Here is a 25,782-nt window from a genome sequence, read left to right as displayed (position 1 = left end):
ATTTTTTGCATTTTTACTTTTGGGCTTTTCTTTAATATTTCCCTAGGTTTTGGGTTTTGTTTTCGTTTGGTTTTGTTTCGCTTAGCGCACGAATTTTAGGAAAAAATTATTATTAATAAATCGCCTGCTCTTAATCGTTTTACTTTTTTTTTTCTTTTGTTTTTTTTGGTTTTGTTTTTGCGATTTTACTTTAAATTTAAAATCCTCGAAGCGGCCAAATACGGAACTCAGGGATAAAGGATATTGGATAAAGGCTCACAGGGTCGTATCTGTCTGCTGTTTGGAGAATGCTCCTTCTCCTCCTAGTCCTCCTTTAAGCCTTGTTTAGGCTGGCTGTCTGTTTGTCTGACTTTCACTTGTCTTTATTCGTCATCATCGTCTTAGCCCTACGATTGTGTGTATAATTTTCGCACTTAAATTTTGCTTTATTTTTTTTGGTTGCTTATCAAACGTTTGTAGACTGGACGGTTGCCAGTTGACTGTTGTTTGTATGTTTTTGTTTTTGTTTTTGTTATCGGATCTGTAGCTATTGTATCTGTAGCTGTTTATTGTTTTTTTCTGTATAAGAAGCAACGCAAAAATATACGACGCATATAGCCTAAAAGTCTGTCTGTCGCCAGATAATATAATTATTATTATATCGTATCAATATCAAATATTCAATTTCAATTTCAATATATCATTATCAATTTCAGTTTAAATTTCAATTGTTTTGGTTCAAGCTAAATGTCTCCCTTGAGTAATTGAGTAGATATTTAATTTTAAGTTACTTTAATTTGTCTTAATGTTGTTTGTTCTTTGGACTGTGTTTACTTGCTGTGGCCTCGAATTGCTTACTTCTGTGGTTACATAAATTGATTAAAATTTTCCAGTAGTGTGCCTTTGTTTTGTTTATTTTGTTTTTTGCTTGTTGCTTTTTGTTTGTTTTGTATATTTTTGTTTGCATTGCAATATTACTTTGTATTTGTTTTGTTTGCAAATTTGTTATTCTATGACTATGAAAAAGTAAAAAAAATATAGAAAAATAACCATCTTCATTCACTTTGTGTACTTCATATTTATTCGTATTTAGTTATCTTTGCTCATCTCATCTCACGTCATCTCAACATCCTCTCATCTACTCTTTCTCGCTTTTCACAGTATCTGTCTCAACATTCGACCCCAAACCTAATCCCAAGCCCAACCCCCCAATCACAAGCCCTGTTCCAGTTCAAGTTCTTAGTCTCACACTCTGATGCTCCTCCTCACTTCTCCATACCAGTTGATCAATCATCATACCCTCGTAAACCATATATAGTAACATCAGCATTAACATTATCGTTATCGTCTTCCGTCTTTGTCATCGTAATTGTAATCGTCAACGTTTATCACCATCACCATCACCATCACCATCACCATTACCATCGTCAGCGTCATCACTACCATCATCAGCAATCGAGTCATTCCTTTCCATTCTTAAACATATATTCAAGACTTTCAGTTTCCTAGCTACAACATTCAGACTCTGTCCCCCAATCCCAAACACAATCCCATTACCCGACCATTCCAGACTCTAGTTTCTGCACTTCAGTTTCCCTCCCTCTACTATATAGAAGTGTACGTATATCGTGTTGCTATAGCTTGCTGGATTATAAGTCTTTCTGCGGCTGCCTTAAATAACAATAATAATAAACAGAAAACCAAAACCAGAAACGGAAACCAAACGAAAACGATATACTCGTACATATGAAACTGATAAATTGACTACGGAAATGACTTTGTATTTGGAGTATCATTGCATTTTTCTCTGGTTGGAGGCACATTCAGCAAGGATCTAGGATCAAGGATCTCAGATCTCGGATCAGTTTTGATGGTTTAAGGGGAAGCGGGGGTAATCGCCTGCTAGCCCAAAGCGTTTGATTAGTTATATGTATAGTTCGTATTGGATACACGTATTCCTTCTGTCTTCTAGCATGTGTGCTCTTCTTCGTATTATTATGTCGGCAATCGCTCTTACAATATTATATTAATGCGATAGCTCTCTCGCCCCCTCTCTATTTGTCTTTTTTGTTTACGGGTTATACAAGTACATTTATAGTTTCATTATTCACCTTCTCTTCAAATTCAAAATACCTGCATAAGTGGGTCTGCTATATTTTGCTGTCGGGGGATTCGTAAAAGTTTCGACTAATACAATAAACATGAATAATAATATCTTTTCATTAATATAGAGATTTTTACGTTTTCTTCTTTTTTGTTTTCCATTCTTTTCTTTGTTTTTTTTTTATATTTTATTTTCTTGTTTTTTTTTTTTTGTTTGTTTTGTATATTTTTGCTATGCGGTTTTGAAAACTATTTTGATCTTTGGATTACTAGGCAAGGTAGCTCGACGTTATACAATGAATAAGCAACAAATAATCATCATTCATCATTCAAAATTCAACATGCCACTCCTATGAGTGGTTCTTTATTGGATCTTAGGGATCTCAGCTTACGTTGCGCATTTTGGTGATTGATTGATTGATTTTTTTCTTTACTCTGTTTTTATTTTGTAATTAATTTGTTCAAAATAAATATCAATTAATTACTTAGCTTTGTTTTGTTGTTATTTTGGGGGCTGGTGAAATAAGTTTCTTGGCAAAAGCTTAATAGACGGCATTGGCAAACAAAATGGCGTCATGCATGTGACCCGTTACTCCGCCATATTAGCTCCTGCTTCTTACTTCCGATTACCGTTTCCCTTGCGCACGGAACTTGCCATATTGCATTCGATTGTTTTGTATCCTTTCTCTGTTGCTGTTTGTTGTTTTGGTTTGGTTTTGGTGTTGGTGTTTTGTAGTCGTTGTCGTTCTTTTCATTGTCATTGTCCTGTGTCCGAGGCCCGATTCCCCGCACTATCATTTAGTCATACGAGGGCTACGATCCTCCGTCAGTGTTCAGAGTGTTGTTGCAAATGTGATTTGTGATTGTTTGGTTGGTTTCTTTCTGGTTTAGTCATCGTCGAATGCAATAAACAAGCCCGTGGCCTAGAACTCCAGGCGATAGGCAGAGCACGAGGTCTCATGATCCTGCAAGTTGATCGTGCAGCGTGAAGCCGATGGCGACAGATCGATGCGATGCTTGGCCAGCAGCTCCTCATTTTCAGCCACCCAGTAGCCAAGCACATCGGTGTCGTATGTGGGTATGATGGTAACCTCTGTTAATCGGGAATAAAAATGGAAATTCCGTTAAGTAAAAGCTTTGAGTGATCACTCTCTATCCATGACTTACCCAACTCTTTGTCCTCCCAGGTCTGCTTGGCCTCCAGCAGGGCATCGTACACCTGACGACTGGGCTCAGTGCCCGAGAAGACATAGTAGCGTGCACGAACGCGCTTGAAGAAGTCCACGTGGGCGTAGTACGAGTTGCCGTTGTGGGGCACGTAGGTCAGATCCACATAAACCGGAGCCGGCTTCTTGCTGACCTTGTTCGGTGATTCGCTGCGCTTGCGGATGTTCTTCTCGTTGTTCAGACGCGTCTTGGTGGCCACCAGACGACGCTCCTTCTTGGGCGTGGTGCGGATGTCGGAGCCACCCTCGACGGGCAGCGGTGCGGGTGAGGGTAAGCCCAAAGGCTTGCCCCATTCCTCCAGGCGATCCTTTGGATCCTTGGGCAGAGTTGCGGAGCCGCCACTGCTGGTGCTGCTCGTTGTGGTCGTGGTTGTGGTTGTAGATGTCGTCATGGCTGCTCCATCTCCCTCCTTCTTCTCCTGCGATGATGTTTCTGTGGTTGTGCTTGTGGCTGTGGTTTTAGTCTGACCGTCGCCCACTGAGCTGAAGCTGCTCTCGGCGATGCGCAATCGCTGGACATCGCTGAGTGGGAAACGTTGGCGCTCGGCGGTGCTGGTGACAATCTGTTCGACCTCGTCGGCCTTTGACGGGGAGTAGGAGTACTTGGCGGTGACGGAAGACATTACCTCGGCGCCACGCGCCTGCACATGCTCCTCGAGCGCCTTCTGGAAGTCCTTGTCCGCCTGGTCGAGGAACTTGTGCCCAGCCCAGGTCTGGCTGCTGCTCTCCACGCTGTCCGATGACTGGCTATCGCCTGGCGCCCCACCGGCTCCTCCCTGGATGGGTATCGGCTCGGTGCTGCTGCTGCTGGGCTTCACATCGAAGCTGTCGGGCAGCGCCCCATAGAACGAGGTGGCCATGGGATCGGCTGTACGCGGCAGCAGAATGGAGCGGGCTGTGGAGTGCTCCTCGCTGCCGTATTGCGGCGGAATGTCATCCTGGCTGTCGTCGGCATCCAGGTCGGACCGCTTGCTCACGCCAGAGCTCGAGTGCTGCAGCTCGTAGCTGGTGGCACTTCTGGGCGAACCGGGCAGTTCCTCATCGTCCTCGCTGCCCGGGGTGCTGGAACGATAGCCGGAGCCTCGCAGCAGAGCCACCTCCTTGGGCAGGATCTGGTCGCGGTCACTCTTCTCGCTCTCACTGGTGGTGCGGGTGGTGGTCACGACCACCTTCTCGCTGTCTGGCTCAGAGCTGTCCGTGGTCGTCACCGTCTTCTGCTCTGTGACGATCTCTTTGCCATCCGAGGAGATCACCTTGGTGACTGTGGTGATTGTCGTGGTAATGATCTTTTCCGTGCTGCCGCTCAGCGCCGTGGTGCTCTCGATGCCACGCAGCTCGTGCAGATCGGGCAGATCGGCTTCGACATCCCCGTGATCTCCGTCCAGGGACATCTGCTTAAGCTCGTCCTTGCTGACGCGTGGGAACGGTGACGTTGGCTTCGGTGACGACTCCGGCGTCTCAGTGTGCGACTCCCGACCCAGCGGTGTGGGTATGGACTGACTCTCCGAGGTGAGGCCACCGGGACTCGACTTGCCGCTTGTATCCTTGGGCGATAGAGGGCCCGAGGTTGAGGCAATGCTTCCACCCCCAGCCGCTCCTCCTGCCGAAGAGCCCGTTGGCTTCACGCTGGGACTAACCGGTGCCGTCGGTGGCGTCTTGCGGTCCACGATGTCACTGTGGCCTTCTGCCTGGTCCTGGTCGATCTGCGTGAGGGTGATGGACTCCACCTTGCCGGCAGTCTTCGAGGTGGTGCTAGACTTCTGAGTGGTGCTGGTGCTGGTGGTAGTGCTGGTGCTGCTGCTCTGCTGGTCGCTGGATTGCAGCAGAGTTGTTGTCTTGCTAGTGGTTGACATATCCTTCGATGAGCTGGACTGCTGTTGCTGTTGCTCCTGTTCGTGATGGTCCTCCTCGTGCTCCTCAAGCGTGGCAATCGATTCGACCTCCTCGGAGGGCTTGTAGATGCTGGTCATCATGATGGTGGCAATAGACTTGGAGCGTTTCTCCTTCACGCTGGCCCGCTCCTCCTCCTCGTCGCCGTCAATGTCATCGTCCTCCGGGTCGCTGTGGGTCTGGCGACCCTCGCTGGTGTGGCTTAGCACTGACTCGCGTCGCGACTCGTCCGTGCCGACGAAAACTGTCCTCTGGGTGGAGGTGGCGCTGCTGCTAGTGGCCTTCCTCAGGCACTCCTCTGCCGTCTTGGAAGCCTCGGCACTGAAGGTCTCCTTGGCCGAGACGATCTTCTCAGTGGCCAGAAATTCGGCGACGGTCTCCTTGAGGCTCTCATCCCTGGTGCTGCTGCTGCTGATTGTGCTGCTTTCGTGGGTCTCCTCCTTCGTTTCCTTGGACAGAGCCTTCTGGGCGCTGCTTGTCTGGATCTCGCTGACAATGGACTCTGAAGAGCACTCCTCGGACTGGATGAGCAGCTCCTCCAGCATCGATGAGGCTGCAGTGCTTGTCTTCTCTACCAGTTTGATGAGGCTCTCGCTCTCGCCGTCCTCCTTGACGCTGGTGCTGGTGCTCGCCTTCTCTGTGACCAGGCTGGAGAGGGACTCGCATCGGGAGCCATCTTCTACCTTCAGGCTGCTGCTCAGCGACTCGCTGGACTGGAGGGTGGAAGACTCCTCCTTCAGCAGGCTCTGGCTCACAGTGGACTTGGACACGGAAACCGTTTCGCTGGACTTTTCCTCCTTCTTCTCCTCCTTGGTCTCGATTGTCGTAGAGATAGTGGAAGTCTCCTCGTCCTTGGCGCTTGTGTGGCCAGTGCTAGAGGCTGGTAGCGAGGATTCCGTCTCCTTGGTAGTCTTGACTTCCTTTTCGCTGATATGACTGGCCACGGATGCGGGACGGGAGGCCTCCATAGCCTCTTCCTTGTGACTCTGCTGACTCTCACGCCTGGCCGCAGTTGGAGATTTCTCATCTACCTGCTCGGCTGCACTGCTAAGCCGTGAAGCGGGACGCGAGGTCTCCTTTGAGACGACCTGAGACTTATCCTGCTCTTCCTCCTTGGCTTGGCTCTTGTGGCTTGCAACGGACTCGGGGCGCGAGGGAATTGATTCTGTGGCTCCCTGTTGGCTGGCTGCAGACTCTGGACGGCTGGGGTCCTTGCTGGCCGCTCTATCTGCGCCCTCCCTCAGCTGAGCTTTTTCTGATTGCTCGATTTTGTCCTTCTCTTCGATGGAGATGGGGCCGGACTTCTGGTCGGGTGAGGACTTTTCGGATTCAATGTCCACCTTCATCACATTGATCTCCAGGGACTCTTTGGTGGGCGTCGAGGCTGTCTTTGGGCTTTTGTCGGACTCCTCATCGTCGGGATCAGCGGACTTTAGCTTCTCCTCCAGCTCCTTCTCATCAAAGTCGGGTATGATATCGGTAATGTCCTTGTCGGACTTCAGCACCTTGGCCACATCAGCCACGATCTTGAAGACCTCCTCCTCTCGCGGCGACAGCGGACGCACGGGCTGCTTTGTCAGCATTGCTGTCTTCTCGGTTGGTGGCGAGAACCTGTGCTCCTCATCCTCTTCCTTGATATCGTGCAGGACGGGCTCATCTCGCTCACAGATGGTCACCGTGAACTCGGGCGACCCAACGGTGGTGATGTGTGTCTCCCGTAGCTCAGAGAAGCCACTGAGATCTAGGCTGCCCTTGTCAGAAGCGTCCGCAACGTCGGCGACTCCATCTGTGGTAGTTTTGGTGTCCGCCTCGGACACCACTTTATCTGCAACGTCGCTAACTTTCTCTGCGACTTCAGAGACTTTTTCTGCAACGTCGGTGAGCATTGCTCCAGCAGTCTCGACAGCAGCGTTTATCAAAGAGGTCACAGCACTCACTTTGGTGTCCACCACAGATTGCAGCTCTGTTAGCTGATGGCTGCTCTCCTTGCTGACCTTCTCAAGGGTCTCCACCACTGTGCTCTCAATAGTCTCGACGGTGGTCGCCGTCTTTTCCTCCACTACCACCTTAGTGTCCTTGAGATCCAACAAATCAATCAACTCAACGCTTGCTGGTGCACTTTCTGCTTGGGTGATATGCTTTTCCACTTTCTCAATGGTTTCCTCGAGGGCTTCCAGTAGAGGGGAAGCCTCATCCACAGGGCTAGACGCTGTGTGCGCTGCAGCAGCAGCCTGGGAGAGTTCAGCGGGCTTAGATATTGCACTAGATCCCGAGGAAGTATCCAGCGGTGGCTTCGAGAAGTCGCCATCGGCTACATCTACGGGACTGGACAGGGTCGGTAGCTTTCCTTTGGGCTCGGCTGTGGTTTGGCTCAACTCAAGGCTTAAGTCAGCGATGGATTTTGGGCCCTCCTCGATCGGAGACGAAGCTGTTTCTAAAGACGACTCTGGGCGGGACGCTTCCTTTGAGGCAGCGGGGGACGACTTATCATCCTTAACGCTTCCGGTAAGCGATGCTGGTCGCGATGTCTCCTTTGATGGAGCGGCTGACTTGTCATCGCTCTTTATACTTTCTGGCTGAACGCTTTCGGCTACAGACTCGCGCCGGGAAGCCTCTGTTGCACTTTCAGGTTTGGGGCTTGCAATTGTGGCACCATCGACGGCTGAGTCTGGTCGTGAAGTTTCCTTTGAGACTGCCGTAGGAGGAGAAGCGCTTCTCTTTTTACTCCCAGCCAGGGACTCGCGACGTGATGCCTCCTTTGATTTGTCATCAGGTACGCTCTCAAGCTTTTCAGCATCGTCTTCGACGCTCTCCACAACGGATTCTGGTTGAGAGGTTTCCTTAGAGGAGGCCTCCTTTGCACTTGCCGGCTTACTAGTTTCTGCGATTGATTCGCGACGTGATGGCTCCCCTGACTTGGCTTCATCACTGCCTTCTTCTGCAGGAGATTCTGGCCTCTCTAAATCTTCACCAAAAGGGGACTTGTGGGCTTCATCAATAGGACTCGATACAGTCTTCTCTGTGCCAACTTGGGCAAGCTCAGCTGGCTGTGAAGGGGCAGACGGTTGTGTTGTGGCGCTAGTTGTTGCGGGAGGAAAATCTCCATGAGCAACGTCGACAGGACTAGAGAGCGTGGGGAGATCCCCCTTTAGGTCAATGATCAAGGGCAGCTTTATTTTTTCAGCTTGTTCGAATTGTGCGAAATCCTTTGGTGCCTCCTCAATTGGAGAAGACGCAGTTTCCGCCACTGAGTCCGGTCGAGATGTTTCCTTTGAAGGAACTTGAGACGGTTCCTTAGACTTGTCATCCTTCAAGCTCTCTGGTTTTGCTGAGTCTTCTTTTACACTTTCGGCAGCAGATTCTGACCGCGAGGGTTCCTTCGATGGTACGGGAGACTTACCATCCTTAGCACTCTCTTCTTTGACACTTTCTGCAGGAGAATCTGGTCGTGGTGACATCTGCTCCTCGACAGAAGGAAATTTCGGCGCTACATCAACAGGTGACGAGAGAGTTTCTGCCGTGGCTACTTTCGACTCTTCTGCTGGTTGAGTGGGACCAACTGTAGGTTTTGTTGAAGTGGCCGGAAGAACATGTGAGAAGTCGCCCTGGGCAACGTCCACGGGGCTAGAATCTGTAGGCAGCTTGCCTGCCGCTGCATCCGCATGCAGGCTAAGTGTTAGGTGAGCCTTTGTTATGAGTTCGCTCCCTGGAAGCTCCTTTGGCGCCTCTTCAATTGGCGAAGATGCAGTTTCCATAGGCGATACGGATGACTTCATGTCCTTTTCGTGGTCATCAGGAATACTTTCTGCAACAGATCCTGGCCTTGGTGAAGCTTCCTTAGAAGGAACAGCAGACTTTTCATCAGCTGTTTCTAAATTTTCAGTCACATCTTTGATACTTTCTGCCACTGATCCCGGTCGAGAGGGTTCTTTTGAGGCAAGTGCAGACTTCTCGTCCTTGGTGCTTCCTGATTTTACGCTTTCTGCGACTGACTCACGACGACTTTCTGGCTTCTCAGCTTCACCTTTGACGCTTTCTACTACGGAAGGTGGACGTGAGGGTTCCTTTGAGGCAACTTGAGACTTCTCGTCCTTGGCGCTTCCTGCTTTGACGCTCTCTGCGACCGATTCACGACGACTTTCTGGCTTCTCAGTTTCATCTTTGACGCTTTCCGCAACCGATTCGGGTCGAGAAACTTCTTTTGAGGAAACAGCAGACTTCTCGTATTTCGTGCTTTCTGCCTTTACGCTCTCTGCGACGGATTCACGACGGCTTTCTGGCTTCTCAGCTTCACCTTTGACGCTTTCTACTACGGAAGGTGGACGTGAGGGTTCCTTTGAGGCAACTTGAGACTTCTCGTCCTTGGCGCTTCCTGCTTTGATGCTCTCTGCGACCGATTCACGACGACTTTCTGGCTTCTCAGTTTCATCTTTGACGCTTTCCGCAACCGATTCGGGTCGAGAAACTTCTTTTGAGGAAACAGCAGACTTCTCGTATTTCGTGCTTTCTGCCTTTACGCTCTCTGCAACGGATTCACGACGGCTTTCTGGCTTCTCAGCTTCACCTTTGACGCTTTCTACTACGGAAGGTGGACGTGAGGGTTCCTTTGAGGCAACTTGAGACTTCTCGTCCTTGCTGCTTCCTGCTTTCACGCTCTCTGCAACTGATGCTCGACGGCTTTCTGGCTTCTCAGCTTCACCTTTCACGCTTTCCGCTACCGATTCTGGTCTTGAAGCTTCTTTTGATGCAAGTGGAGACTTCTCGTCCTTGGTGCTTCCTGCCTTTAAACTTTCTACAACTGAAGCTCGACGGCTTTCTGGCTGTTCGGCTTCATCTTTGACGCTTTCTGCTACGGAAGGTGGACGTGAGGGTTCCTTTGAGGCAAGTGGAGACTTCTCGTCCTTGGTGCCTCCTGTTGTTACGCTCTCTGCTACCGATTCACGACGACTCTTTGGCTTCTCTGTTTCACCTTTGATGCTTTCCACCACCGATTCCGGTCGAGAAACTTCTTTTGATGCAAGTGGAGACTTCTCGTCCTTGGTGCTTCCTGCCTTTAAACTTTCTACAACTGAAGCTCGACGACTTTCTGGCTGTTCGGCTTCATCTTTGACGCTTTCTGCTACGGAAGGTGGACGTGAGGGTTCCTTTGAGGCAAGTGCAGACTTCTCGTCCTTGGTGCTTCCTGATTTTACGCTTTCTGCGACCGACTCACGACGACTTTCTGGCTTCTCAGCTTCACCTTTGACGCTTTCTGCTACGGAAGGTGGACGTGAGGGTTCCTTTGAGGCAAGTGGAGACTTCTCGTCCTTGGTGCTTCCTGCTGTTACGCTCTCTGCGACGGATTCACGACGGCTTTCTGGCTTCTCAGCTTCACCTTTGACGCTTTCCGCTACCGATTCGGGTCGAGAAACTTCTTTTGAGGCAACAGCAGACTTCTCGTCTTTCGTGCTTTCTGCTTTTACGCTCTCTGCGACAGATTGACGACGACTTTCTGGCTTCTCAGCTTCATCTTTGACGCTCTCTGCCACAGAATCTGGTCTTGAAGCTTCCTTTGAGGAAACTGCAGACTTCTCGTCTTTGGTGCTTTCTGCTTTTATGCTCTCTGCGACGGATTCACGACGGCTTTCTGGCTTCTCAGCTTCACCTTTGACGCTCTCAGCCACAGATTCTGGTCTTGAAGCTTCCTTTGAGGCAACTGCAGACTTCTCGTCTTTGGTGCTTTCTGCTTTTACGCTCTCTGCGACCGATTCACGACGGCTTTCTGGCTTCTCTGCCTCATCTTTGACTTGCTCTGCGACGGATTCTGGTCGAGATGCCTCCTTTGAGGCAACTGCAGACTTCTCGTCTTTGGTGCTTTCTGATTTTACGTTCTCTGCGACGGATTCACGACGGCTTTCTGGCTTCTCAGCTTCACCTTTGACGCTTTCCGCTACCGATTCGGGTCGAGAAACTTCTTTTGAGGCAACAGCAGACTTCTCGTCTTTTGTGCTTTCTGCCTTTACGCTCTCTGCGACGGATTCACGACGGCTTTCTGGCTTCTCAGCTTCACCTTTGACGCTCTCAGCCACAGATTCTGGTCTTGAAGCTTCCTTTGATGCAACTGCAGACTTCTCGTCTTTGGTGCTTTCTGCTTTTACGCTCTCTGCGACCGATTCACGACGGCTTTCTGGCTTCTCGGCATCATCTTTGACGCTCTCTGCAACAGATTCTGGTCTTGAAGCTTCTGCTGAGGGAAGTGGAGACTTCTCGTCCTTGGCGCTTCCTGGCTTTACGCTCTCTGCGACCGATTCACGACGACTTTCTGGCTTCTCGGCATCATCTTTGACAGTCTCTGCAACAGATTCTGGTCGTGAAGCTTCCTTTGAGGCAAGTGGAGACTTCTCGTCCTTGGTGCTTCCTGCTTTTACGCTTTCTGCAACTGATGCTCGACGGCTTTCTGGCTTCTCAGCTTCGTCTTTGACGCTCTCCGCAACAGATTCTGGTCTTGAAGCTTCTTCTGAGGGAAGTGGAGACTTCTCGTCCTTGGCGCTTCCTGCCTTTACGCTCTCTGCGACCGATTCACGACGACGTTCTGGCTTCACTGCCTCATCTTTTGCCTGTTCTGCGACGGATTCGGGTCGAGATATCTCCTTTGAGGCAAGTGGAGACTTCTCGTCGTGGGCGCTTCCAGCCTTTACGCTTTCGGCAACTGAAGCTCGACGAATTTCTTGCTTCTCAGCTTCATCTTTGACGCTTTCCGCTACCGATTCTGGTCTTGAAGCTTCCTTTGAGGCAAGTGGAGACTTCTCGTCCTTGGTGCTTCCTGCTTTTACGCTCTCTGGGACCGATTCACGACGGCTTTCTGGCTTCTCGGCATCATCTTTGCCGCTCTCTGCAACAGATTCTGGTCGAGATGCTTCCTTTGAGGCAAGTGGAGACTTCTCGTCCTGGGCGCTTCCAGCTTTCACGCTCTCTGCTACTGATGCTCGACGGCTTTCTTGCTTCTCAGCTTCATCTTTGACGCTTTCCGCTACCGATTCTGGTCGAGATGCTTCGTTTGAGGCAAGTGGAGACTTCTCGTCCTTGGTGCTTCCTGCTTTTACGCTTTCTGCAACTGATGCTCGATGGCTTTCTTGCTTCTCAGCTTCATCTTTGACGCTTTCCGCTACCGATTCTGGTCTTGAAGCTTCCTTTGAGGCAAGTGGAGACTTCTCGTCCTTGGTGCTTCCTGCTTTTACGCTCTCTGCGACGGATTCACGACGACTTTCTGGCTTCTCAGCTTCATCTTTGACGCTCTCTGCGACAGATTCTGGTCGAAATGCTTCCTTTGAGGCAGGTGGAGACTTCTCATCCTTTGCGCTTCCGGCTTTGACGCTTTCTGAGACCGAATCACGACGACTTTCTGGCTTCTCAGCTTTATCTTTAACGCTCTCTGCGACAGATTCTGGTCGAGATGCTTCCTTTGAGGCAAGTGGAGACTTCTCGTCCTGGGCGCTTCCAGCCTTTACGCTATCGGCAACTGAAGCTCGACGACTTTCTGGCTTCTCAGCTTGATCTTTGACGCTTTCCGCTACCGATTCTGGTCGAGATGCTTCCTTTGAGGCAAGTGGAGACTTCTCGTCCCTGGTGCTTCCTGCTTTTACGCTCTCTGCAACTGATGCTCGACGGCTTTCTGCCTTCTCAGCTTCATCTTTGACGCTTTCCGCCACCGATTCTGGTCGAGATGCTTCCTTTGAGGCAAGTGGAGACTTCTCGTCCTTGGTGCTTCCTGCTTTGACGCTCTCTGCGACGGATTCGCGGCGACTTTCTGGCTTCTCAGCTTCATCTTTGACGCTCTCTGCAACAGATGCTGGCCTTGAAGCTTCTTTTGAGGGAAGTTGAGACTTCTCATCCTTTGCGCTTCCGGCTTTGACGCTTTCTGAGACCGAATCACGACGACTTTCTGGCTTCTCAGCTTTATCTTTAACGCTCTCTGCGACAGATTCTGGTCGAGATGCTTCCTTTGAGGCAATTGGAGACTTCTCGTCCTGGGTGCTTCCTGCTTTCACGCTCTCTGCGACAGATTGACGACGACTTTCTGGCTTCTCAGCTTCATCTTTGACGCTCTCTGCCACAGATTCTGGTCTTGAAGCTTCCTTTGAGGCAACTGCAGACTTCTCGTCTTTCGTGCTTTTTGCTTTTACGCTCTCTGCGACCGATTCACGACGGCTTGCTGGCTTCTCAGCTTCATCTTTGACGCTCTCTGCCACAGATTCTGGTCGAGATGCTTCCTTTGAGGCAAGTGGAGACTTCTCGTCCTTGGTGCTTCCTGCTTTTACGCTTTCTGCAACTGATGCTCGACGGCTTTCTGGCTTCTCAGCTTCATCTTTGACGCTCTCTGCCACAGATTCTGGTCTTGAAGCTTCCTTTGAGGTAACTGCAGACTTCTCGTCTTTCGTGCTTTCTGCTTTTACGCTCTCTGCGACAGATTCACGACGACTTTCTTGCTTTTCAGCTTCACTTTTGACGCTTTCCGCTACCGATTCAGGTCGAGAAGCTTCTTTTGATGTAACTGCAGACTTCTCGTCCTTGGTGCTTCCTGCTTTCACGCTCTCTGCAACTGATGCTCGACGGCTTTCTGGCTTCTCAGCTTCATCTTTGACGCTTTCCGCTACCGATTCTGGTCGAGATGCTTCCTTTGAGGCAAGTGGAGACTTCTCGTCCTTGGTGCTTCCTGCTTTCACGCTCTCTGCGACGGATTCACGACGACTTTCTGGCTTCTCAGCTTCATCTTTGACGCTCTCTGCGACAGATTCTGGTCGAGATGCTTCCTTTGATGCAAGTGGAGACTTCTCGTCCTTGGTGCTTCCTACTTTTACGCTCTCTGCGACGGATTCACGACGACTTTCTGGCTTCTCAGCTTCATCTTTGACGCTATCTGCCACAGATTCTGCTCTTGAAGCTTCTTTTGATGCAAGTGGAGACTTCTCGCCCTTGGTGCTGCCTGCCTTTAAACTTTCTACAACTGAAGCTCGACGACTTTCTGGCTGTTCGGTTTCATCTTTGACGCTTTCTGCTACGGAAGGTGGACTTGAGGGTTCCTTTGAGGCAAGTGGAGACTTCTCGTCCTTGGTGCTTCCTGCTTTTACGCTTTCTGCAACTGATGCTCGGCGGCTTTCTTGCTTCTCAGCTTCATCTTTGACGCTCTCTGCCACAGATTCTGGTCTTGAAGCTTCTTTTGAGGCAAGTGGAGACTTTTCGTCCTTGGTGCTTCCTGCTTTTACGCTTTCTGCTACCGATTCTCGACGGCTTTCGAGATTTTTAGCTTCTTCTTTGATAGTGCCTGCCGCAGATACAGCGCGAGAGGCTTCGATAGAGGTAATTGGAGATGTTTCATCCGCGACGCTCTCCCTTCGCGATGCTTCTTGTGTTTCCTCTGTGGAAGGTGTCGGTGCCACTTGCTGCTTATCGAGCTTCACTTCAACTTCAACGGCTTCCTCAATGGTGGCAGGACTCTCCATTGATACGGTGTCCTCGCGATCTTTGGCCTTTGCTGATGGTGCGATTGCTGGCCCAGTCAAATGAGCGGGGAGCTCGTCTTCGGATGTAATGTCACTGGTCTCCTTCTCTTCGGGTGTGCTCGCTGACTTCTTTGCCTCTTTCTCTGTGATAACTGCTGCCTCGATCTTTGTTTCGAGCTCTTGGACCTGCTGGACCACCTGTTTCTGGATCACCTCCTCCACTGTCTCTTCCACTGCGGCTGCTGTTGGGGTTGCGGCCTTGGCTGGTTCCACGGGAGCCACTGGAGCTTCTTTGGCTTGCTGAACATCTTCAGCTTCGACCTCAGTTTCCTTTTCGTCGTCGGTTTCCTTCTCTTCCTTGGCGGACTCCTCCTTGTGCGAAATGCTTTTGGCACCTAAGTCCTGACTGTCTTTTTCGTACAGGCCCAAGTCGGCCTCCTCATGGACAGGAAGGTCGGCAACCTCGTCGGGAGTCTTAATCACGTCCCTCATTAGGTTCTGCTGCGCCTCGAAGGTCATTTTCATGGGCAGGACTCGATCTCCGGACTCAGGAAGCTCGGCAGCCTGGACCGTGGTTTTCACATCCTTAGGCGCCACAGCGGCCGCGATAGCAGCTTCAGCGTCAGCTGTGGCCGAAGCTGCATCGGGCAGGATTACTCTGGCCACAACGACTGATTCGACTTCTTTGGTTTCCTCCTTCACGTACTTCTCCTCGATGACCAGGTCCTCCTTGATCTGGTCCAGCGGAATGCGCTCGTCCTCTGGCAGGGTGGGGGCTGTGGTGGCGCCCGACTCGATGGTGGCGGAGAACTTCTCCTCTGGAAGACTTTCCTGTAGATTAATGGGCAGCGCCTCGGGTGCCTCTAAGGGCTCGTCCTTGGTGTCCGATGTCTTTTTGCTGATCTTCTCCTCGGGCGTGGGCGAGGACAGCTCCTCCTCGGGCTTGGCCAGCTGCTCTTCGGTACGCGACTTGACAATGTCCTTGGCCGAGGCGATAATCTCCTGCAGCTCGGCCTTAATCTCACCCTCTGCAGTAAGATCCTCGTGTCTGGCTGATGCGGCTGCAGCAGATGCGCCGCTGCCTTCCAGACGGGCCTTGCGCTCGGCGGCTTCCACCTTCGCAATGGCGGCCTCGATCTCCTCCTCTGCGCTCTTCTTGCGCTTCTTTTCCGACTCTTGGGAGTCGCGCTGGTGTTTCTGGATCTCCTCCTCCTTGGTGATGCTGCTCTCCTGCTCGATGATCGAGTCCTCAGTGTACTGCTCGACCTCCTCCTTCTCGATAATAAGGTACTCCTCCTCCTCCTCGGCCTCAGTGGTGCTGTCCTGTTTGGCCATCTCCCGCAGCTCGGCCTTGATCAGCTGCTGGCGCTTCATCTCGTCCCGGCTGAACACCGCCTCGATCTCGCGCACCACCTCCTGCTCCTCCTTGAGGTCGTCCAGCTCGCGCTGCTTCTCCGCATCGAGCTCCTGGGAGGCGGTCAGATCCTGCAGCTTCTTGGCAGCTGTCGCATCGTCGGCCGATGGCGTCGACACCAGGCTCGAGTCCGTGGTGCCGCCCTTGTCCAGACGCGCCTTCTTGAGGTCCGCTGCCTTCGGCTTGGCCTGCTTGATGGGACTACCTGGTGCTGGTGCCCGCTTGGAGGGAGACACCCCTCGGGGTCGCCTCGAGATGGGCTTCCGCTGCGCCGCTGTCTGCGTCGTCGTCTTGGACTCTGCTTGGCTTTGCTGAATCTTTCTCTCAGTGGTTGCCGTGGTTGCGGTGGTGCTGCTGCTGCTTGTGGCACGCCGCGTGCTGGCACTGGTGGTCGTCTGACGTCCTGCGGCCGCCGCCGCTGCCTGCTGCTTGGACTCCAGCACCTTGCGGTTGTTGGCCTCCTTGGCGCTCTTGGCCGGGGTGCTGCTGGGACTGGACTTGGTGGCCGGACGGGACATTGCTTTGTACTTTCCGTCACGCGAGGCATTCGCACGGTACGCGGGCGTGGCCGTCGGCGAACTCTTCTTCTCCTCGCGCTTCACCAGCTTACGGTCCATGGACTTGGGCGGCTTCGTGTCGATCCTGGAGCGCACCACGGGCTTTACTTCGGCCCGTGGCTTGTCCAGCTTTCCCTTGGCTGCCTTTCCTGCTGCTTGCTTGCTGGTGGATGTGGCATCCGCAGGGGTTGCCGTTTCCACTGCAACGGCATCGACGGCATCCTTGGACGGGGCTGATGCTGGTGCCTCCTCTTTCTTCTCCTCATCCTTGTTGTCCTGCTCGGGTTTCTCCTGCTCTCCAGCCTCCGGTTCAGGCTCAGCATCGGCCTCAGCCTCCGTCTCCACTGGCTCGGACTCTGCAGGCGCTGCCTCATCCCCAGTGTCTGCCCCTGGTTCCGCCTCCGGTTCCACATCCGTGTCCATGGAGTCTGCCTTGGTGCGGACTATCGCGGCAGCAGCAGTGGCAGAAGCAGCCGCCGCGGCAGCTGCAGCTGCTGCCTTGGCAGCCTCCTCCTTGGCCTTGTTGTCCTGCTGCTGGTGATGCTGGACGGCAACGGCGGCGCTGGCAACGGGTCCAAACTTGGAGATGGGCTTGTAGCTGGCGCTGGGCGGAGCGGGCGTCGCCTCAATAGCAGACTTGAGGCTCTTGCGGGTGCTGGCGACCGTTTGGATGGCCGGAGCAATGGACTTGGCCGTGCACGTCGAGTGCTTCATGAACTCCAGATGTTTAAGCTTCTCGAGACCCTCCTGGATCTTGAAGTCAGGCGTACTGCCGGGGAACAGAATGCGGGTGATGGTGTCGTCCGGATTGGCGGGCTGCCACACGAGTAGTGCACAAATGGAGACGAGATTCTGCAGCGGGAAGTTAAAGTCCTTGGAGTCGCGGGCGGCGAACAAACGCTGATCGCCGGCATTCCACTTTTGCATAAACTCCTTCACCTCCTTGGAGTCGCGGGCCGGACTGATCACGTACATGTCCAGGGTGCCGTGGCCCACCTTGTGGTACAGATTAATCGGCTCCTGGTTGCGGTAGCAGCTCTGCGGCTTCAGATCCAGAGCCTTCAGGTCACTCACGATGCCATGGCCCCGCTCGAACAGATCGATCAGCAGCGGATTGCGATCCTTATCACCATCGGGACTGGGCAGTCCCTTGCGGTCAGGTACATTGCCGAAAAAGTGCCCAATCTGGGGGTAGACATGCGAGTCCCGCTTCCGAGAGACCACCGCCCCAAGCCCCTGCACATTGCTGTTGTTCAGGCGCGTCATCAGCACAGCGTCCAGTCGATCGAGATGGCGGGCAAAGTCCCAAAAGCATGCCTTACGATTGAAGCCGCCATCGACTGCAAGGGATGGACAAAGACAAGACATTTTGTTGCATATGGATAAGTATCCCCAGAGTAGTGTTAGAGATGCGTTACTTGGCTGACTACTCACCCAGCATATTAAAGCCATTGATACCAAAGAGAGCCGCATCGCCCTGCCCGCCGGGGAAGACGTAGAGCGTGGGATGCGTAAAGCGAATGTTGCCCACCACATCTGAGGTCTCGAGCAGCTCACGCAGCGATGTGGGCATCACCATGGGCGCTAGGTAGTCTGTGGGATGGTAAGCCAGCAATTAGGGTATCGGGGAAACTGCAAAGAACGTCGACGCCTGAACTCACCCAGGAAGCCATTGATGCATTCACTGCTGGTGTCCAGAACATCCACGGGATTGATACGGATTTTGCACTGACGCGCAAAGGATTTATCCGGTAGCGTGTGCCACAGACCCGCATCCGCGCAATGGATGTTCATGGTGATGGTGTCCGCGTAGGCGCGTATTACCCTTTGTACGTCGTGCTCCTGAAACGCCTCCGCAAAGTCGGCCACCGAAAAGGTTCCATCCTGTAATAAAGGAAACCATTAAACGTAAGCTTCCCAGCCATAATCCACTTCTACCACAGTAAAGACCCACCTGCAGTATCCAGGAACCATTGCCGCTGAAGGTGTAGCCGGCATGGATGATGTGCCGATGCCGGGTGAAGCTGCTGAGCAGATTTCGCATGCACTGGATCAACGTGTTGTACTGCGGATGGATGAGCACCTCTGTTACCAGATTCTCGCTGGCATACTGTATAAGACGTTCACCTGTGGATTGTCAATGAATGGAACGCTTTTCTTTAGAAGAGAGAATATTTCGTAGCCCCAAAGCCACACTCCCCCTTTGGCGTGACCTCGTTCCGTAGCCCCCAGACGCTCCACCCACAGACTTAAATGAATCTATGACCAAACAGGGGACGGGCTGTGACAGACGCTTTAGTGGCTACGGACACGGACTTGGACTCGAGCACGCACACAAATTCAAGTGGATTTCAATTGTGGGGCGATGTTGGGAGTCCTCGAGTCTACGCCCGCTCACGTCCTGTCGCACGGCGATGCTTGGGAATTACTTAATAAATCTTTAATTTAAATGCTTTAATTAAGTGTGCGCTCGGTGGTCGGTTTCGCTGCTTCAGGTGCGACCTTGCTGGCGACCTTGTTTGGCATCCACTCTGGGATCATAATGATGTTGCACATGTTGACGTTGGTGTTTTTTTTTTGTGTTCAGAGTTCTGGCCACCCAAAATGGTTTTGTGGGGCACGGTATGCGTATACCATGCATACGTAAATAATTTACGCATTTTCCGCACTAAATAGTCGTTGACAAAGAGCCAACAGGCAGAGAAGAGAAGAGGCAGAAAGGCAGAGTGGCGGATAAGGCAGAGAGCGCGTGTAGTGGCAGGGTCAGCTTTTATATGAAAGTGTGTGTGTGTGGCAGTGGGCAGAGCAAGCGGTCAAATGTGCTCACGTACGCGTAAAAAATACAAGAAGAGCCCTAACGGGGGTGCACTTCCTATGGCTTCCTACCATCCATCCACCATACCCTCTTCCGCTCTGTCTCTGACAGTGTGCGTCTGTTTGGTGCGTGTTTGTGTGTATCCCTTGTGCTTTTTATAAATGATAATCTTTCCGGGCGCCCGACCTGCGTGTGCGATGGCTTATATATTTATCGCATGGAGCACACGGAATGTTTTTGTGCATGACACCCCGTTCCATGGCACTGCCACCCATGGTAGGCCAGGACCTGTGCGTATACGCAATTCCCATGAATTTAGGTTGCCCCCTGCAATACGCTCCGCCCTGTTCGTGTGGTCTGTCACTTGCACACTCGCATAATCGTAAGAATGTTTAGTTTACAACTAGGCTGTAGGACACCCAAAGGACATGCCCTGCCCTGGCATTAGCATCTTGCTGGGCCGCACCTCCCCTCCATTCTCCCCCATCGATATCCCTGAAGATATCCCAGCAAATGGAATGCCAATCGTGCTGCAGATTGCAATAAACTTCAATCTAAAAACGAATGCCAGTCCGATGGAGGATTCTTACGCCCTTATTCACAGGACAACATGGGAACATGTCGGAGGAAGAGACTTCCCCCCAAATAATATTGTAAATGACACTCGAAAGCTGAGGTTGGAATTTAGATTGCGATGAATGAAGGGGCAGGTGACACCCCCAAGGCTGGCTCCTCGCTCAAATCAGTGGACGGACTTTAAGACCACTCGGAAGAGTCGAAATCAAAAAGTTAGTGCCACACAAACACAATGAAAAGTTGCATCAAAGTGCTTAAAGCAAAGACCCCCCACAGCGCACAGGACTCGCTCAGTGCGCCACTTGACAAGTCATAAAGGGAGGGAAGGGAAAGTTGCAGAATCTGCTCCTCGGGGATTGGGGAGGCTGCAGGGCCAGTGCATGCTCCTGCCCCAGACCTAACCAAAGTGGCAACATGGCGCCAGATTAACCGTTAATAGTTGCTCTCCGCTACAGCCAGCCAGTGTTGCCGCAACTTTTGAAACAAAACAAAAAAAAAAACGCGAAACGCGAAACGAGAAGCGAGAAAAAACGCAAAACAGTTTCCAAAACAGGCGGCGGGCGGAAACTTTTTGTGTTTTTTATGATTTTGTAGATATATTTTTTGATTTTTATTTTCTCTTTTTTTTATTTGACTGCAAAGTAATTACAGTAACGGGCGCCGGTCAGCCTCTCTGCGCTCTTCGCCACCCAATCCCCACTCCCCACTGCCCCTTCTGTGCCTCCTTTGCTCCCTCTGCCAGCCCAAGGGCCAGGAAAAAGTTTCCTGTCAAGCCAACGCGCACGTGTAAAAAAAAAGTTTCGAAATGACCTTTCGCACACACAAAAAACCCCCCGAGAACCTCGGCACCCACCCACCACCAATCCCTTATTTTCCTGCTTTCCCGTTGCCACACAAATTTACTGCGAAAAGGGCATAAAAAATGCTCAAAATTAAATAAAAGCGGCAGGCGAGCTGTCAAAACCGGATATCAGATGAGTGGCAGATCTTTTTGGAGCCATGCCACAAGATTTGAGAAAAGCTTCACAAAAATAAGCCAAAGAGGTTTAGAAAATCTCCGTTGCAGAAGGCTTTAGATATGTGGGCTCAAGAGAGTTCGACAAGGAGAGAGCTAAAGAAACATAATCGTTATATTTTTACTCCAAAATTCCATCTTTGGAGCTGACTATAAAACTGATTTAAGACAGTCTTGGTTGAGGACATTTTCATTTATTAACTTAAATATGCAGGGAGAATCTTTGAGGTTTCGTTGAGAAACCCTCGTGCCCAATGTAGCCACATGACCGTCGCACAAGCGAATAAACGATCTACGCTGGTTCCGCCGAATCTTTCAACTATTGCTGTTCCGAGCGGACCGTAATACTAAAGATTATTTAGTAAAACGTTTCCTTCGTGTAAGGCCAAGAACCCAGTGGAAATGATGTTCGCAAACAGAGCCAGATCCTTCAGCTTGTCTCCGTGCCTGGGAGTCGTAGCCCAACAGAACGTAAATGAGTGGCACGAGGCACAGGCAATGGACCATTGCCTCGACCGTTGGCCATTGTATGGCCATTCATCGGGCACTAAAGCCAAACCACTCAGAAGGCTCAAAATACCTTGAATAACCATAGCCATTCTCCGTTGGATCCAGCGTTCGCATCGCACATATGCAGGAAGAGACCAGCAACAGATTTGTGAAAACAGACATTATTTTGGTTATTTATTTTAAATTTACTATGGCGTAAAATGTTGTATGTTCTCGACAGAACATTGTTTTGTAGTGATTGACTCAGAGTTTGATAGAGTAAAACTCTGGCTAAGCCCTGCTAGTGCAGCCTCTAGAAAAGGCGATTGATGGGTTCCTCCTCCATGCCTAAAGCATAATTTTTGTCTCTATGTGCAATGCATCAAATGGGAGATGGCCTACTAATGGCCATTTACCACTAATCCCTGGGAAATACGATGATATGATGATTTTTTAATTAGCGGTTACAAACCGCTGCTGAGGACATGCCGCCCGACACGTGGCATGAACATTTATTATTGACCCGATGCCAATGTGCCATGGGGAGCATCATTAATCAGTCGGGCAGCCGCCTGGGCAACATTTAATATGCCGGAATTATCGAAGGCAGGGACTGGCATGATGGCTGGATGGATGCCTGCAATGCATTGCAATGGATTGGCTTGGTGTTGGCTGAACACGACCGACGATAACATGTTGTAAACGTCTAGCGGTATGTTTATTCAGGCATTCTACACTAACCTTTTCTCTTTCGCTTCTTTGCATAATTAAAAGGATGGCAAAGAGTCTCCCGCTCGCCCGCAAATGACAGCAGTTCTTGTCCTTGTTCTGTTTCTCTGTTTTGTTTTGTTGTGTGCTGTCCATGTGGCTTTATATTAATTGATGCCCTGTCACCGTGACACGTGTTGGGTGGTAGCCTTAGGTGGGTTTTGGGCAAACACTTGTAATTTTGTATTGCTGCTGCTTGTTCCGCTTATGCTTCTTGTCAGGCACATCATCATAGTTTTATTTGCCTATCGCTTGCTCCTCTCCCCAACCCCCCATCCGCACTGGAGTAGTTCCTACTTCTCCTGCTGCTGCACGTATCACTTCTCTCACATGCAAATCATGTCCATCCATCTATTCCACCAGTCTGTACTGTGCTGTGCGTGTCTGTCTCCTATTCTCTCAATTCCTATCTCTTTTTCTCTTTCTCTTTCTCTTTCCCTTTCGCTTAGTCAGTTTGTCAGTTTGTCTGTCTGTTTCCTATTTGCCTAACTTTTCAGTCGGTGGATATGGAAATGGAGGCGTTCTTTCTCTCTTTCTGACTTGAATTATGCATGAGACACACACAGACACACCCACACATAGACATTGTCAATACGGCCTTGTAGGTGTGTGCCCCTCACTTGCTGCTACTTTCTCCTCCAAGGCACGGCATGGACCCTGTCTATCTATCAATTTTGCATACGCTCTATCTCAAGAATTTGTATGAGTTTTGAGGCTATGTAGGGTCGTGATACGACTCTTTGGCCCCTCTCTGCCTTCTCCATTGTGGCACACTTGTGCCCCTGCACTTCATCGTATACATCCTCTACATCCTTTTCAATGCTTATGTGGGTTTCGGCTTAGGGATGAGAGAGAGAGATAAGAATGTGTCCAAATCCCTGATGATCCGTAGGCAGAGCGGAGAAGTGGATGGAACGCACTTGGAACAGCAAATTGGGGGAAACATGAGTGATGTGTGGCAGTAGAAAGAGAACAGCAAAAGGAACAGAAGGTACTGCAGCGATAGCAGAGAAAGCCGAAGACAGTGGGAAGTAGTAAATGGAGAGTGGAAAATCGAAAGTTGAGAAGCGAAACGAGTAAAGTAAAGTAGAGCGAATTGGGGAGAATTCAGAGCCTATCAAGAGGAAGGTAGAAACGAGTATCGCTCCCTCAAAACAGTAGCGAGCGCTTTGAGACAACGGCAGCTTAAGTCGAACTGGTAAACTGGCACAACCCAGCCATGCGCTGAAGGCTGTCCATCTGCCCAACTATATTTATAGCGAAGTAAAAGGAAGTTCCAGTAAAGTAAACTTTTGAGCAAGCATCAAGCGTCGACCTCCCAATGGAACCTTAGCGAGTGGCGAGTGGCGAGTGGCGAGTGCAAAAAGCGAACAACGAGAAGTGGAAAACTTTCACGAAATCAATCACTCGAGCAGCGGCTACGTTCGGCTCTTGTTTCTGGTCAAGGACTCAGCGTGAAAACCCATTGAAGGGTCACCCATGGGAGCGTTTGCTTGATGAGGAACACTCTTAGAGCAGAGCGTACCAGGTGCACAGTTTCAAAGTTGCTGTCCGTCCCTCAAGACAACTTAACTAAACTGTGCATCAAACTCAATTTTTTAGCAGAGACATGGGTGGGACTAGGTGGGAGACTGAAGGAGAGCTATAAAGCATGAATTATGCGCTTGTTAACGAATGTTTGTAATTGCTGGAAAAGTTTCCATCCACTTCTACCCTGTCGCCTCTTTGCCTTCTAAGTACACGAGTATCTCCTTTGGCAGTTGTTCCGACAAGTGCCGCTTCCCCCACCTGCTGCTTCTGCTCCTGCTCCTGCTCTTTCACCGCACAAAGGCAGCTGGCAGCTGGCAGCACGCACGACGGTGGACACATCGTGGACCAGAGAGCTCCCAGTGCCCTGGGAGCACTGCAGGACGAAGCACAAAGCGCTCGCTGAAGCGAATGCATTCTGTGCATTCTCAATCGCGCCTCAAGAGCCTTCGCCCGTCGGCCTTCAGGATCTCTCTGCCACTGGCGTGGCTTTTGCTTTTGCTTTTGCCTTTGGCTGGGACTCTGCTTATGTCCATAGTTATGCCTGCTGCGGCATGTGGCACTAAAGCTGTGTGGCTGTGCGGCAGCATCATTATTGGGTTTGGACCATGCTGCCGCGGTGCTCCAAGGCGGGCGCCACTTGAGAATTTTGTTTGAGTAGTTTCGAAACGAAATGCAATTGCAAATGCAAATGGAACAAAAAATGCGAAAAACTGCAGGCGCTGCCAACTTTTTCCCTGCCATTGTCCGCGGCCGCTGAATGGGAGCGCATTGAGCGCAGGTGTTGCACTTAGCGTGTCCTTCAAGGACAACGGCTGAACGTCAGAGCAACACCACAACAACACGCCTTGTCAGTGCCGTCAGTATTTGCGGTTTCTGTACTTTATTTTTAGGTATTTCAACGCAAAGCAGGCTGCTACCTTTCGGGAAGAGCTGCCAGGGACACAAAGTGTGTGCAGAATTAAAGATAGAAACACAAAATGTGACAGGGAATTGCATGCATCTTATTATCGATAGTTGTGCATAGAATCAAGCTATAAACAAGCTCCTTGTCCTAATGATAACACACCAATGAGATGCCATACAAACAGGCGGATGAATCTATTACGCAGAAGAGCCAATCAAAAGATGATTCGAATCTCCGTCAATCTCTGCGTCAGCTTTCGAGTCGCTGTCTCGGCAATCATCTCCAAAGCCAGGACTCAACGAAGTGCACAAACAACAAACAGCGCGCCACAAAAGCAAACACAGGAGCAAAGACAGCAAGGAACGGAGCGTGAAAAGAAGGGACGAGGAGGAGGGGGAATGCACGGGAAGCCACTTGAATGCATTTCAACCACGTTTTAGACTAATCCACAAAGACAACAGCAGCAGCGACCAAGAGAGCCAGCCAGGCAGCCCGTGCCGCCCGCAATCCAAGCCCCAATCCCAGCGTTGGCTTCAGTTCCCTGCCTCATTGTTCCATTCTGCCTCTGTCGATAATGATGTTGATGATGATGATGATGATGATGATAATGCTGCTGCTGTTGTTGTTGCCAGGCGTTCTTGCACTTTGGGGCAAATGAAAATGCAGCCCCAGCCTCCCGGTGTGGGCATGGATTTATCACAAAAGCCTGAACGACAAAACAACAAAACAACAAAAGCATAAGAGCATTAAAGCGTTGAGCTTTCGTTGGCTTTTGTGCATTCAATTGTTGAGGCTCCCCCTTCAACATCCCAGCCCCCATCCCCCTGCACGTTATGGCTTATGAATGCCTGCTGCCTGCTGCCTGCTGCTGTTTGCAGAGACAATTGTCATAATAATTCGTTAGGATAACTTTGTAATTTGCCACAGCAGATTCTGCTGCTGCTGCTGCTGCTGATGAACTTTCGATGAAGTGAAGGGCTTACTGTGGATCCTTCCATCTGATTGGTGGCACCCTTCAAGGACTGCAACATGCATTT

At 50.8% G+C, this 25,782-nt stretch overlaps 1 protein-coding gene across 1 annotated transcript in view; it reads right to left on the bottom strand.

Annotated features, from left to right (window-relative positions):
* Positions 1–2,949: 2,949 nt before the first annotated feature.
* The window catches only part of LOC117588666 (microtubule-associated protein futsch), a 39,994-nt gene continuing 17,161 nt past the window's right edge, over positions 2,950–25,782 (bottom strand). Inside the window, exons 3-10 of the mRNA XM_034280108.1 lie at positions 18,603–18,775; positions 18,310–18,532; positions 18,083–18,241; positions 14,552–17,988; positions 12,854–14,281; positions 11,434–11,503; positions 3,250–9,813; positions 2,950–3,175 (exon numbers count right to left, since the gene is read on the bottom strand). Of these exons, the coding sequence (XP_034135999.1) occupies positions 3,006–3,175; positions 3,250–9,813; positions 11,434–11,503; positions 12,854–14,281; positions 14,552–17,988; positions 18,083–18,241; positions 18,310–18,532; positions 18,603–18,775 (12,224 nt within the window). The 3' untranslated portion in view covers positions 2,950–3,005. The remainder of the gene's footprint in view (positions 3,176–3,249; positions 9,814–11,433; positions 11,504–12,853; positions 14,282–14,551; positions 17,989–18,082; positions 18,242–18,309; positions 18,533–18,602; positions 18,776–25,782) is intronic.

Source organism: Drosophila guanche, unplaced genomic scaffold, assembly GCF_900245975.1.
Source record: "Drosophila guanche unplaced genomic scaffold, DGUA_6, whole genome shotgun sequence".
Taxonomy (NCBI): Eukaryota; Metazoa; Arthropoda; class Insecta; order Diptera; family Drosophilidae; genus Drosophila; species Drosophila guanche.
This window is presented reverse-complemented; position numbering and strand designations above follow the sequence as displayed.